Here is a 14684-nt window from a genome sequence, read left to right as displayed (position 1 = left end):
CTCGGTTAAAATTTTTTTTAAAAAAAGAGTCGCCACATTTACACACTTTACTGCCTCCAAATGGTTCATGAAGATAATTGAAAAAGCAATTTCTTTTTATGCATTAAATTTTATTACATTTCTGTCCCGTTATATATTACAAACATACAATTATAACTGTGCTCAATGACAATTTTGATCCTATATAGAGCAAAAAGCCTTTGATTCTATGGCAGTTAAATTTATATTAGCATATCCACTGCTATGGTGCAATGTTTCAAATAATTATTTTCTTTCAACATGCTGTTTCACCTTCCTAACCCAGGGAATCAAGGAAATACACTTCATCAATTTTCCTAAAAAAAACAAACTAAACCTGTCAACCAGATACTTCACAAAGAAAAGCACAAAAATATTATTAATTCATAGAAGTACACTTTGATATTGGAATTGATCTTTGACATAAACCTCTTTAATTTCTTTACAAACACCTGTACACATTGTATCCCTCTTGCACTGTTAACACGGTAAAATACAGTACAATCTGTTTCAAACAAGTTATCTCATCTTTGTTGTGACAGTCAAGGTAACACACGGCTCTGTAGAAACATGATATGATAACAAACACCCTCTCTAACTTGTAGCAGTCTCAGTGGATCAAATGCCTTTGAATATTTTCATATTCAATCAATTCACAGCAGTTTAGGTTAAGGCACATTGGTGACATTATAAATATTAAATATGCATCTTTAAAGTGTTTCGTGTGAGGGCTGCGTAACCTGAGTGCTTAAACATGACCATAGTCATTATCTGTGCACCTGTTAGTGTAAGTAGGAATGTACTTGTAATGGCCTTCATCCTCAAGCAGAATACAAGTGCTAAATATTCGTTTGAACAAAGTCAGTACGAGCCCCTGTGTAAAAATGTCCTTCAAACATCTGTCCTTCATACTCAACAGGCTTAGAAATTTCCAGCTTAACGTGGTTAGAACTTGTGCAAATCTGGCACTTGAGTACAAATCTGTTGTTTTGCAACCTACAAAAGTACTGAGGATTAGAAACTGTACCAAATTAGGTGTTTTTATGTAGCTAACAGTCTGTATCTTTAGGACCTGCATGTTGATCTGTAAGCACCAGCACCCTCTGGCCGTCAACGTCTTCCTCCTGAGACACCAAGTCATCAGATGAGGATGAAGACGCCTGCTCTGAATGAGCCATTAACTCCTTCTGTACCACAGCAAACTGAGCTGTTGCCTCATCCAGTTGGGTATGAACTGCCTGCACCCACTTCTGGAGCTGCATATTGAGAGCATCCATTCCCTGGTCCAGCTTCTCCTGTCTGCTCTTCAGCTCCTCCAACAGGTGTTGGGTTTCACTGGCTACTTGCAGTCTCTTGAATCCTCCAGGAGGAGCTCGCTGACGCAGCATGTAGCCCTCAAACTCCTCTGGACTAAGATTGAGTGCTGGACCATCCAGCTTTTCAATGAAGGCAACAGCACATGACTGAAAGAGAGGACAAATATGATGAGTGACAAACAGACCTTGTGTGCAAAATTAGTGAGTTAACTTGCCAAACAACGAACCAAATTAGTGAAATAGTAGCCGCTCTCCCCTGCCATCAGACTGTGAGGAAGACCAAAACGGATCACGTATTGCATGTTAGAGTGCAGCCGAGGTGGATTGGCTTTCAGGACTACATACACCAGACCCGACAGGAAGTCATCTGCGTTTGCGGGTTCAGTGTTGGAGGTGGAGAGAGCTTCAAAGACGTGCTGGCTGCATTTGGACACGCAGGCAAGTTTGTCTTGAGGTGCTCGTTTGGCATCCATCTCAATAATAGCTATTAAAAAAACACAACAAGATGTCAGACCTGTGAATGTCTGCAACAAATTTGGAACCTTGTCTCCTTATGCTCATGAGATTGAAGGTAAATTTCATATTTCTGAACTGCAATGTTAAAAAACAACCACGGTATTCTTATTCATGGGTGGCGTTATTCCCCAAATGTTTCAAATGGTGTTGAAATTCAAAGAAATATGAATTTTACAGTATGGCTGTGTTTAATTTTGTTGCCTGTCAATAGCGTCGCATCCCCATCAGCCAAGCAAGCCAACAAGCTAAAGTGTGTAGTAACATTACATACACTGGAACATTGTTCTACAATTAAAAAATGTACAGCACTGGGTTGAATTTGCTACGTAATGTTAGCTTCAGTAGCTGCAAAGGTAGTGGTTACATTTAATGGTAGGTTGGCTAGTATATCAAGAACTGTTAATGACTCTTGTGGCTATTTTGTTAGCATAACATAACATGACACACCCAAAGGCAGTGAGTAAAACTACAGTTGAATGGAGGACTCCAAAACCAACTGCAGTTGTTTATGTGATTGAGTGACCCCTTGTGGCAAAAAGTGGATCACCTGTTATTGCAGGTAGAAACGGGTCGCCAGTGACTTCAAGCTTTTTATCTGGGAAAGGAACACTCAGCATCTGTGGAGTTACCCAGTTTAAGGAGCTGCAAAATAAAGACAAGAGTCAGCTTCACGCTGGACTTGTAGGTGGAGGGTTCAGTTGAGCTAAGCGGAATCTAACCGTATCCTCCTCTGAAGAGCCAGGTCCTTCTGTTCATCATCACAACTGTCATGGCAGAAAACCCATTTGTGCAACCTCGTCATGATTAGCTTCTCAACGTGTTCCATTGTCTGAGCAACCTGAGCCTCAGAAAAATCTGAAAGTAGAAGAATCACCCCAGAAGTCATCTGATATTTTAGATTAAGCGTAATGAAAGACTCAACGGGTTTGTACTCACTGTGGAAATATTCAGCAAAAGACTGGTAGAAATCTTGCACAAGATCGGACTGCTTCTGTACCGGCAGGTGCTGAAAAGATGAGGAGAACAAAACCAATTAAAACAGTGTCTAAAGAGGTTTTAATGAAAATGACATTTTAACAGATATTTACATGGTAAGCCTCTATTGTATTGAGGAAAGCTGTACATCGGGACTGCAGGCGCTGGGAGGATGGGCTCCGCAGTATCTTCAGGAAACCGGTGAAGTCTCCAGGCTCAAGGCTCTGGTAGGCTTTTAACACATTCATGTTGCTTTCCGGAGACTCTAGAGGGGATAACGGTGATGTTAATCGTTAACATACTCAGGTTCACTTCCTGTTAGCAGTACCTAAATAACTTTGAGTGCTCAGGGCACAATTGAAAAGGAACCATTTGCACCTGGCTGATATAAAGAGCTCAACAGCAACTACGCACTTTATGAAGAGCTCCACTGCCTCTGGTAGTTAACTTGCCACTGATTTTCTGACTTGAGTTTCAATACATTTTTAAGTACCTTTTGCATTTAGAAACACACTGTAACAAGATACCTTTTTAAATCAGAACTACCTTGTTTGGGAGGTGACGGGCTACCCCAGAAGAGTCTCCTCATGGTGTTAATTCGACGGCCCTTTTCCATGTTTTTCTTCTCCTCAAATTTGGAGAAGGTAGGAGGAGTTCCATCATTGCTCGGCCTGTAAGGACATACAAAAATCAAGACTCTATGTAACTGTTACAACTGCCTGAAGCTGATAATCTGTCTATGTGACAGCACAATAGTTCAGGAGTTGTGACGAGAATTTATGTGTGTTTACCTCATGTCTTTTCTCAGGGCTCCAGCTGGACGGGCTCGCTCTCTCCAGCACTTGGAGCAGAAGCCTTGCCACGCAGGGTTCCCATAATACCCACAGGAGTTCTTGCAGAGAAGTTCCTCCTGGGAAACTCGAATTCCTCTTTGCTTATCCGTCCACATTGTAGAGCTCTCATATGTTATTCCTACCTGTTGGACATTTACACTCATATTTCAATCAGCTAACAAAATAAGACATCTTTACACCAACACCAAACGGTACGCTTGAGGGCTGCTTCCACATTAAAAGGGAATGTTGTACTTTTTACCCCACTACTTTTATCTGATATCTTGTGACTAACCTGCCAATGTCAAGAGGACACAATCAGAGCAGTGCAATTGAAACATACACAACTTAACATGACCCTTAGAGCTTAATGGCTTGAGGCTGGAATGCTTTCAAGTACTGAATACACAAATATCAGGTAGAATATGTGCTTTTATTATTGATACTTAAAGTATCATAATATATATTAAATTAAAGTCAAATCAATATCATCACCTTATTTTACTTCAGTTGAATTCTGACCACAGTACTGTTTTATCTCATTATTTTTCCTAATGTATAAATATTATAGAAAAAGGGAACAGTGTACTTCCTCTACCACTGATTTGCTGTAAGTTGCTACATTCAGTTTCTCCTTTTATCAGTCATTCTAAATCATTTCGTCTACACGTTTATGTTCCGGTCTTACAATCTTCTAATCAGTTTCAAAACTTTCACCCCAAAAATAAAATGTTAAGAGTACAGCAGAATTTTCCACTCAGCTTAAACTAAGCAAGCAATTTCGCCAGTTAGCTAACGTCGTTAGCTACTAGCTCGGCAGCGGTCGGCTGACTGTCATCTGAGCGGATTGGCGATAAGAACCGGCGGCTAAAGTTAGCTTTAGCTAACCGCGACCGCCTGACAACAGTTATTTGCATAAAGCCAAAGGCTAATGTGGTCCGACTTAATGACGGTTAGATGTGCGAACATTCCATCATGCAACTTGTCACGGACTGAATGCCAACTCACCTGTCAGCGGGTCAATACATAACTTTTCCTCGGTGGTACTTTCTGGTCTCTCAACGTTAACATTAACTTTCGGGAAATAAAGTCGTTATGAACACTACTACCATAAACATATAACTTGTAACGAAAACGTTAAGAAATTAAACGACAAAAAAACAGTTGTAGAAAGAGATTGCCGACGTGAACTACCGCAAAACAGCCAGCTGCATTGAAAATCTAAGCAACCGGAAATAACGTTTCGACACGGAGCGTATTGTATGACCTTTCAAAGCAAAAGTTTCGCGGCAAAAAAAAAACAACAACAAAAAACTAATATTTTCAACATCCACACTGGGTCTACATCTTCATGTTTTGAATATAACATACGAAATGTCCTCCATTAAAAGACTATTTTGAAGATCTTCACCCGAAATAATGGTGGCAAGTATGCCAGCAGATCTTCCAGCCTTATTTCAGTATTTGTTAGATTTTAAACTGTCCTTAAAAATCAGGTATAAATAACGTAGCGCCAAACTGATCCTCATCATCCCAGACATGGTTTTGTCATGCAAACGAATTACATACCTGAAGAAAATCGATATAAACTCATCCATTCATCCATTTTCTATACCGCTTATACATTGAGGGGGCTGGAGCCTATCCCAGCTGACATTGGGTGAGAGGCGAGGTTCACCCTGGACGGGTCGCCAGTCCATCGCAGGGCCATCAGGACCAATTAGGGGCTCAGTATCTCGCCCAAGGATACTTGGTCACCGGGGGGAAGCGAGGATCGAACCAGCGACCTTTCGGTAGTCCGAAGGCAACTCTACTTTTGAGCCATGCCGCTTCCCGACATGAAGTCCATCAACCAAATATACTGATACTTGTGATTTTAATTTGAAAGGCTTGACTCCACCGGTGTCTGACGTTATTGGCGACGGTTACCAGGCAACGAGATCAGGCAAGCGATAACGATCGTGCGCGTTTTACTGAAATGGAAAAGATATCTGTTGATAGAAATTCCCTGCTTTAGTTTTATTTTGACAACTACGATAAGAGCTCGATATGATTTTCTAGTGTTTCTTGCTTCTTTCGGTAATTAACTAATACGAACTAACTTTTGGTTTTACACTGTCCACCTGGAAAGAGTTTACGTAACTTATAAAAGGTTGTATTATCAATCGTTCAAAAGCGTGTTTTGGGCATCATGTCAGATGCTGAAGCAAAGAAAAACGAGCCCTCGGTCAGCCATCAAGTGCAGGTGGAGCAAGATGCAGAATCCGAGGAGTACAAACAACCTGCATGTAGCAGTAATGATGAAGAGGAGGAGGAGCCGGAAGACAGTCGTGGAGAGCAGAGAAAGAGCAGTGAGGAAGAAGAAGATAATGAAAGTTTTAGGGAGCCGGGAACTGACAAACACAAACTAACCAGGGAGTCTCAAGTCTACTCTGCAACCAGAGACACACTTTTTGCAAAGAGGGAAACTCCCATAAAAATACATGCATTGGTACGTACAGAGTGAGTACAGTATGACTAGGATAGTTTGAGGACAGTAGTGCTGTTTTAATGGTTACTCCATGCACAAACTTGCTCATGATAACAAACTAGATTTGCTCTTCATTCAGTCACTAGACTGGGTCTGCGGCGTGAACGCTGCTCTTCCTGTCTTCAGTCTGCAAGACCACAATCAGTTGGTCATCGTCTATGCCGGGGCCCACGTTGGGATCATCTACAATCACACCTCAAACTCCCAGCATATTCTTCAGGTACAAAAAATAAATCAATAAATAGATAAAGGGAGAAATCACATACAATTTTTGAACTTCTGGAAGTAAAACATTGTTAAATAGTAGGTTGCAGCGTCTGTTTGTACGTTGTCATTGATATTTTCAGGGTCACTGCAACCCCATTTCATGTATGTGTGTCAGTGAAGACAGACGGTGGATTGCAACAGCAGACGAGGGCCCACAAAGCGCGGTGATGATATGGGATTCATACTCTGGGTAGCTCTTGACTCTACATATGTGTCGTTTTCATGCATCCGGTTCTTTCTTGATAATAATTGTATTTTTGATCAATATTGCAGTATCCCCGTGCATACGTTATTCGATTGCCACCCTGAGGGGGGTGTTCTTGCCATTGCATTTTCAAGGGGCACAAAATATCTGGCAACCCTCGGCACTGGAAATTTTCAAGTGAGTAAGATAATGTGGTCGGATGAAACGAGATCAGTAAAACATTTAAGAACAGAAAAATTAGCGATCCGCTTTTTCACCCAGTGGTGCTTTGTTGCGCCATTGATGATAAACAGGAAATAGATGACCTCAGGGCACCCCCTGATTTTGAAATAGTGATATATATTTTTATCCCCAAAGGTCACGACACCATCAAACACTGTGTGACAAACACTGTTTTACTGTTTTATGCTGAGTTAGGTGAAGTTTAAAGACTTAACTTGCTAAATATCCAGAGGAACAGAAAGGATGTCAAATGTAGTATTTTTATCAACGAGTCAACATATCGGAATGTTCTCTCCAGATGTAATCTTACAGCACAATCTTCAAAAAAACACAAAGGCACTCTAAGTTCATTCCACTGTGTTATCTGTAGTCTCAATCAGTGCACATTTTACCTTATATAGAATGTCAACAAGTGTAGAGTGATTTTTTTTCTCTCACAGTGTGTGTGTGTTTGGGATTGGACAAGTGAAACAGAAAAGCCCTTGTACTCTACTCAGCTCCATCCAGAATATGGTTGTCAGGTAAGTCAAAACTGTTTATTATTTTACATTTGAGTGTCATCATTGCATCCAGGAAAATTAATGTTACGATGCTGACTTATTTTTCAGCGTAACATCATTTTTAACCCAAACGATAGCACTCAGTTGCTCAGCAGCAGTGACAGCAAGGTGTTACTTTACAGCACGGTAAGTGTCTCGCTTCCCTTTTGTTGAAGTAAAACAGCAATAAAAACTTGTGGTGAAGTTTGTTGTGGTTTTTTTTTTTTTTTTTAGGCCCAGGGAAGTTTGGAGTACATCGCTTTGAGGGTTACAAAGGTAAGACGTAAGAGATGTTACTTTTTTAAAATTAAAATAAGAATCGATACATATTTTCTCTTATTTGTTCTGCTCACCTCTGCAGTCCTGTAAAGATCCTGCATTAAATGGAACTCCGCTACCTTACCATTCTCCTGAGTACTATAACATTGTTAAGATGGCGGGTGGCTCACTCAGCCAGTCTGTGTTTCACTGGAAGGAGCCTCAGGTCCTAACGGGCACTGCAGCGGGCACCATCATAATGTGGGAGCTGATGGAGGACTTTGCAGCCAACCAAAGCTTGACCATCAATAGAGTCCACTTCATATCTCTCCTGCAGTGTCCGATCACTGCGGTCACTGTGACTGACAGGTGGTTAGAACCAGAAATACTAATAGTACCATAAACATTTCCTTTATTCACTGTTCTCTAATCTCCTTCGTCATATGTGTTATTTGCTTGCAGCTATATCGTGATCGGTGACAACAAAGGCCACATCAACTTTTATGATGAAAACTTCCTGAGTGTAACTTACTTCAGCGAATTAAACCTGGATGCAATTGTCTCCATTTCCTTTTCTCAAGAGTCAACAGAGGGATATCTGGAAGACTGCACCCTGGATGCCAAACTCTCTATTATGAGGTATGAGAGAGATGATTCATTAAATTGAAATGGAAACTGTTTGGTGTTGCAAAAGAAAACTGCTGTTTATCCAAGCTGGCCTCTCTGTTTCTACAGGAACTTTGTCGTGTCCACAGTCAGCTCCAAAGTAGTGCATGTGAATGTTCAGAAAAACACCCATCAAGTCCTGTTGCGTGAGAACTGTGAGCCTGTACACGCAGTGGCCTGCCACCCCAAAGGGCCAGTTGTAGTTATAGGCAATCAGAACGGTGTTTTAAGAGTGTGGGATTATAACCGCAAACTGCCCCTTTGCAGCAGGGTCTTTAAGACTGAGAGACAGATTGAGTGTGTCACATTTGACCCTAAAGGTGAGTCAGTATCACCGATGTACTGAATTGATCTGCCGAGTGTTACTCTTCAATGCACAGAGCCACCTTTTGTGTCTGAACAGGAAAGTTCCTGGCTCTTGGATTTGGTAGTGGAGCTGTTCACGTTGTGGATCCAAAGACTTTAGAGGGTGATCCAGAGGAGTGTTTCCATTACAGTAAAGACAGCATCACTCACATCAGCTTCTCCGCGGACTCAAGGTATCTTGCCACTGCGGTGAGTAAGTCCATTTATTTTAAGTGTAAAATTTCTGAAAAAGCCAAAAATGTTTTGTTTTTTTGCCAAAAACGTATTATTTGTGTTAATCAATTTACTTCTCCATAACTTGAACAGTTATGACTAAATAAGTCATCGCCAATCTTAAGATATTATCATCCATCCATCCATCCATTTTCTTTCGCTTATCCTGTTAAGGGTCACCGGGGGGCTGGAGCCTATCTCAGTAGCTTTCAGGTGAGAGGCGGGGTTCACCCTGGACAGGTCACCAGTCCATGCCAGGATCAACACATGGAGACAGACAACCATTCACACTCACAGCCACACCCACTGCCAATTTAGAGTATCAATCAGCCTCGTCCCCTCTTGATGTCTTTGGACTGTGAGAGGAAGCTGGAGTACCAGAGAGAACCCACACAGACACAGAAAGAACATGCAGACTCCACACAGAAAGATCCCGTGCCCAAGCCAGGACTCAAACCCGGAACCTTATTGCTGTGAGGCGACAGTGCTGACCACTGCACCACCGTGCTGCCTAAGATATTATTATTTAACATCTAAAAGATCAGCTAATTTGATTCATTAAGACGTTGAAGGTGTGGTCAGTAACAAACATCCCATTCTGATTGTTGGTAATCCTTTCTGGCGGTGCTACGTCACTGTTGAGCTCTGAAAAATCTAGAGAACTCAAGAGACACCGTGTAATAACCAAAACATTACTCACAATAATTAGATGTCTGAGAAGAGACCGTTACAATGACCTTAACAGCAGGGATTCACAGCTATGAGCACTTATATATGTATCCAAAGAGGTTTTATTAAGATTTGTGACATGAGTGAAATACTTGCACACTGTGCAGTTCTGTTGAACCACAATCGGTTGTTCTCTGATGTGATTATTGACTGCAACTATATAAAGCATTTTCATAAGCTGATGTTTCTGCATCCGTTGCCATGGTTAGGATGCTGGAAAAGCAGTGATGGTGTTCCGCTTTTACGCTGAAAAAGACTCATTGCCTCATTGGAAGTATCTGGGCAGACACCGCTCTCACTACAAGCCCATCAAAGGCCTTCTTTTCGGCGTGCAGCTGGACAGCATCCAACCCAGACTGCTCTCTCTGGGCATGGACCGCCTACTGGTGAATCCTCTTTGACAGAGCTGGAGTACTTTGGATTAATTTAGCATGCTTTGATTTTGTTGTTAATGTCCAATATTTAGTTCTCATTTCTCTGCATATTTGCTGGAATAATAGGTGGAATACGACCTGGAAAACAGCGATGTGGACAAACTTCTCATTTCAAGTTCAGAGCGTATTGAACAAAGTGCTGTGCCAATGTGCATGACTTGGTATCCCCCACTAACTGCTGAGCAATTCCTTCTCATTGGCTCTGACCAATACAAGATGAAGCTTTTCAACAGCACTACCAAGATGTGCAGGTCCGTGAAATACTCCACAACAAGCTCACGTGTATCGTGAAATGTATTTAACTGATGAGAATATTTTCGCAACAGAAAGACTCTACTTGGCCCGACATATGGATCTCCCATTAGGAAAATAGAGGTCCTTCCTTTGAGTCAAGGCCGTGACGCAAACTCGTATTTCATGGCGTACATTACGGATGACAAGGTCAGTACTTTAATATATATCTTAGTGCAACTTTGTTTACTAAAATTAATTATAAAGATCAAAATGATGTTCTGTCACTTTAATAATAAATTGTCATCAGACTCTGGTCAATTGAGATTATACTGTAAACATATTCTATTCATTGATGTTGAATTGGATAAAACAATAATGGTAGAATTTCAACACATCATGGTGTGTACTGTACTCCAAATTAAAAATGTTGTTGTTGGCTTTGGTGAGAGCTTTTCGACTGATGGTGATTCATTTTTAGCCAGGACTTTAATTCTGTGATACTGTTGGAAGGGGTTGAACGAGTGAACTAGTGGAAATGTAGACTTGGATATCGTCAGCTAAGTGGTGGAAATTAAGTTCTTGATGGCAATTATGTGGCCAAAAATACATATGAGCAGGATGAAGACGAGGGGACCCAGAACTGACCTTTGGGGGACACCTTAGGAGAGGGGAGCAGTGGCAGATAGGCAGTTGTTGAGGTTAAAGAACTTCTGTCGGAAACCATAGGATCTTAACCAGACGATGTTGGTACCGGTGATGTTGAAGGGGGTTTGAAGGAACATTCAGGAAAATAAAGAAAAAGAGAGTAACATAAGAACACTACATAGTGACAAAAAAAACATGTTAAGAAAATGAGGAACATGAAAATCATTGTATCATCATTAGTAGATGAATGCGGCTTTCCTATGTTCTGAAAGGTAGTACAAGGTAATATGTTTTAGTGTCCAAGTTCAATACTCCATATTTCTAAGTCTTATAGTCTCTAGTACTCATATAATAGAATAAAAATAAATAAAATGGTAACTTATTTAGGACAGCTTTCATACCTACAGGGTTAAGTGATGTTCTTCCTAATCTCTTCTCACAGAAACAGGTATGGAGTCAAAAACTATAAGCTGTAATGAATCTGTGATACATATTAAAGAGCTTTAGGGTGTAGAAGCAGCACCTGTGTCAGTTACATCAACAGAGTTAAGCACCGATAAAAATGTTTCCTACAATTCTACAATTCTACAATTTCATTTAGCAGACGCTTTTGTACAAAGCGACGTACAACACAAGCAAGAATTCAGACTTAAGGAAAAACCCATAGTAAGCGCAAAAGTGCTTCAGTTGTGATTTGGTCACAGGTACTGCCATCTAGTGGCAGAAGAAGTGTCGCCCCCCCTCCCTCTTTTTTTTTTTTTTTTTGGACAAACATACAACATCACACAACACAGTTAGTGCTACATAATCACTAAGTGCTGGGTCTTGGACCCTCTGACTTATTCTACCCCACAGGACAAAGAGGAGAAGAGTCAGGTTAAGTGCCTCGGTGCTCTCTGAACAATTGAGTCTTCAATTGTCTCTTAAAAGTAGAAAGGGACTCAGCAGAACGCACAGAGTTCGGTAGTTCGTTCCACCATTTGGGAACAACAGAAGAGAAGAGTCTGGCTAGAGATTTGGAGCAGTGCTGGGCTGGAAGCACCAGGCGTCTTTGGCATGCAGAGCGTAGTGGGCGAGAAGGAGAGTAGACCTGGATCAGGGATTCCAGGTAGGCTGGAGCCGTTCTTGTGATTGTTTTGTAAGCCAAGAGAAGTGCCTTGAATTTTATCCTGGCTGCCACTGGAAGCCAGTGAAGACAAACCAGCAGCGGGGTGACGTGCCCTTTTGGGCTGGTTGAAGACCAGATGTGCTGCTACATTCTGGATCATCTGCAGAGGCTTGAATGAGCATGTAGGGAGGCCTGCCAGAAGAGAGTTGCAGTAGTCAATGCGTGAGATGACAAGAGCCTGAACCAGAAGCTGTGTGGTCTGTTGGGTCAGGAAGGGTCTGATCTTCCTGATGTTGTAGTGGGCATAACGGCAAGACCGAGAAACTGAGGCCACATGAACCTTAAAGGTCAGCTGGTCATCAATCATGACACCTGGTTTCCTGTCCTCTCTGCTGTCTGACACAGATATGCCACTTGTCTCTAAAATGGCAACCTCATTTAAGCATAACTATTTTGCAATATTTACCTTTTCTGAGCATGTTGCTGTTCTTTTACATAAGAATACAGATTACTTATTACCAAAGCACAAGAGTAACTCAGAGTTTGCCATTCTTCCCCCAGGTGGGACTCCAGATTCTGCCTCTAGATGGAAGCCCTTACAAGTCCAACGCTCTGATCTGTCATCCTACAGGGGTGTCTGCGTTTGCCTGCTCCTATGACAGGCGGTTTGTTTTTACTGCAGGGGGATCTGACTGCACTGTCCTGTCCTGGGAGATAAGCTTCGAGTAAGGTTCAGTGGCACCAGTCCAGACACAGCTGACATGTCTGACTGTTTTCCATCTTCAACCCTCTTTGTTGTTGTGAATGCAGCGCGTTGGAGGCAGCAGCAGCTTTGGGAGGAAAAGACCTGGAACCATTTTACAGGCTCTTAGATGGAGGCAGAGATGGCCACTTCTACAGGGTGAGTTTGAAGTTTGACTTTTCCTTGACACGAGGGCTTTGGTGCTATTTTGTCCACCAAATGCTTTTATGGATTAATATATGACTTAAAAATCCTGTCTAGCTGCTATGGGACCATTGTTTTGTTTTTCACACATGAACTGTATCTTTAGATCAAGCATGTCCACTGACAGTTCTGATAACAACTTAACATTCTAAATTGTCTCGTGGGTGGCATTATTGTGATCTTTCCTGTCCTTAGGAGATGGAGGACTTATTCTATTACTGCCAAATGCGTCATCAAGGCATTGAAACGATGGACAGGAGACAAGTGTCAACCACAATTCCCCTGACAGAGGTTCCCTCACTGATGCGGGCTTTGGCCTTCTTCCCAACTGAGCAAGAGGTTCAATAAGATTTTATCTAGTCATACTCTATGTCTGTCCCTCAGGACTTTAATAACAGATCTCCATCTTATTCTTTATTAGATAGAAGATGTGCAAAATGAGGTCAAGTTCAGCAAATATGCAGAAACCGGAAAGTATACATCTGACATCAACCTGGAGGAGTTTATTAAGCTGTATGTAAACCATCGGCCAGCCTTCGGCATCTCCAGTGATGAGCTTGATCAAGCTTTTCAAGTCCTCGGTGGCCATGATAGTGCAGGCCAGCCCGTTCTGCAGCGACGTGAGCTGCTGGAACTCCTGCAGGTTCGAGGTATGTGTCCTGCTCTTCAGGATGTGAAGGGTTGGTTTGCTGGTTTTCAGATGGGATGCTGTCTGTTACATTACAATTCCTGTCACAAAGTCCCTCATACCAAGCATTTTGGTGTGATCTTTTGCAGGGGAACCCATGACGGAGGATGAAATGATTGAGTGTTTCAGTACACTTTTAGGCCGTGATGATGATGATGATGAAGAAGATGAGGAAAGTTCTGGGGATGGTATTGATAAAACTGACTGTATGTAACTGACCCACTCACAAATCAGCATCTAAGAATTCTCATAGCTGCTGCATAAACACATTACTTTTTTTTATCCGAGCTTATCTTTTCATTTGTGTGTGTGTGTGTGTGTGTGTGTGTGTGTGTGTGTGTGTGTGTATTTCCAGGTGAACACTGTGTGGAAAATCTGATCCCTGATGAGATATCCAGGGAGACATTTATAGGTCATATCCTGGGCTTCCCACCGTTAGCACAGAGTGACAGTCCTTCCTCTACAGAGTGAACCGCTGTTAGCTGAGTTGCGGGGTCAGTCCTTTGACACGCTGCTGCTCTAGTGATGGCTCCTTTCTATGCCATGCCCTCGCATAGATCCTGTTTTTGCTTGTCATTCCCATTTCTTGTTATGTTGTGCTACTGTATCTTGGGTTGTTGCAAAGTTTTTCTGGAAGAAACTGTCTTTGAAGAACATTATATTGCAATTTGTTCTAGATCAAACATTAAAATCTAATAATTATAGCTTGAAGAATAATTGTATTTAGAACCCCCTATACACTATTCAAAGAAATACATTTAAAATAAAGGTTCAGGTGTCTTTGCCAGTGTCGAATATCATTCCATGAAACAATGCAAGTGGTCCTCTTCCTCATTAAACAAATACATTAACACCATTAAGTGATTTCATTTCTTGAAAAGAAAAGAAATATTGACACGACGTTGCGCCTCTGTGATAAGAAATACTTTTTGAGTCCCGTGGTGGGTGGGGCTCTGACTCTGACCAATCAGGATCA

The 14684-nt window shown here is 41.7% G+C and overlaps 2 protein-coding genes across 3 annotated transcripts; one reads left to right on the top strand and one right to left on the bottom strand.

Annotated features, from left to right (window-relative positions):
• Positions 1 to 115: 115 nt before the first annotated feature.
• LOC147259943 (rab5 GDP/GTP exchange factor-like) lies at positions 116 to 5527 on the bottom strand. 2 transcript variants are annotated; one of them, XM_086206209.1, is made up of 9 exons: positions 5228 to 5527; positions 3617 to 3801; positions 3372 to 3496; positions 2939 to 3090; positions 2787 to 2856; positions 2570 to 2705; positions 2398 to 2492; positions 1562 to 1818; positions 116 to 1481 (listed from the first exon to the last, which is right to left on the bottom strand). In XM_086206209.1, exons 2-9 carry the CDS (start codon positions 3772 to 3774, stop codon positions 1068 to 1070), a joined length of 1407 nt encoding a protein of 468 aa, XP_086062335.1. In that variant the 5' UTR covers positions 3775 to 3801; positions 5228 to 5527; the 3' UTR covers positions 116 to 1067. The 2 variants fall into 2 exon arrangements, with proteins under 2 accessions (XP_086062335.1, XP_086062334.1); XM_086206208.1 differs by lacking the exon at positions 5228 to 5527 and adding an exon at positions 4667 to 4921.
• A 51-nt stretch (positions 5528 to 5578) lies between these two features.
• Positions 5579 to 14549, top strand: cfap251 (cilia and flagella associated protein 251). Its single transcript, XM_086206207.1, has 20 exons — positions 5579 to 6149; positions 6268 to 6408; positions 6536 to 6645; positions 6729 to 6837; positions 7323 to 7403; positions 7491 to 7568; positions 7656 to 7697; positions 7783 to 8048; positions 8142 to 8318; positions 8415 to 8665; positions 8749 to 8900; positions 9863 to 10039; positions 10154 to 10338; positions 10414 to 10528; positions 12636 to 12799; positions 12885 to 12975; positions 13216 to 13359; positions 13442 to 13670; positions 13798 to 13914; positions 14064 to 14549. Exons 1-20 carry the CDS (start codon positions 5850 to 5852, stop codon positions 14177 to 14179), a joined length of 3045 nt encoding a protein of 1014 aa, XP_086062333.1. The 5' UTR covers positions 5579 to 5849; the 3' UTR covers positions 14180 to 14549.
• The last annotated feature ends 135 nt before the right edge of the window (positions 14550 to 14684 follow it).

Source organism: Aulostomus chinensis, chromosome 6, assembly GCF_037954235.1.
Source record: "Aulostomus chinensis isolate RoL2024-O1b breed Wild chromosome 6, RoL_Achi_v1.0, whole genome shotgun sequence".
In the NCBI taxonomy this organism is placed as follows: Eukaryota; Metazoa; Chordata; class Actinopteri; order Syngnathiformes; family Aulostomidae; genus Aulostomus; species Aulostomus chinensis.
This window is presented reverse-complemented; position numbering and strand designations above follow the sequence as displayed.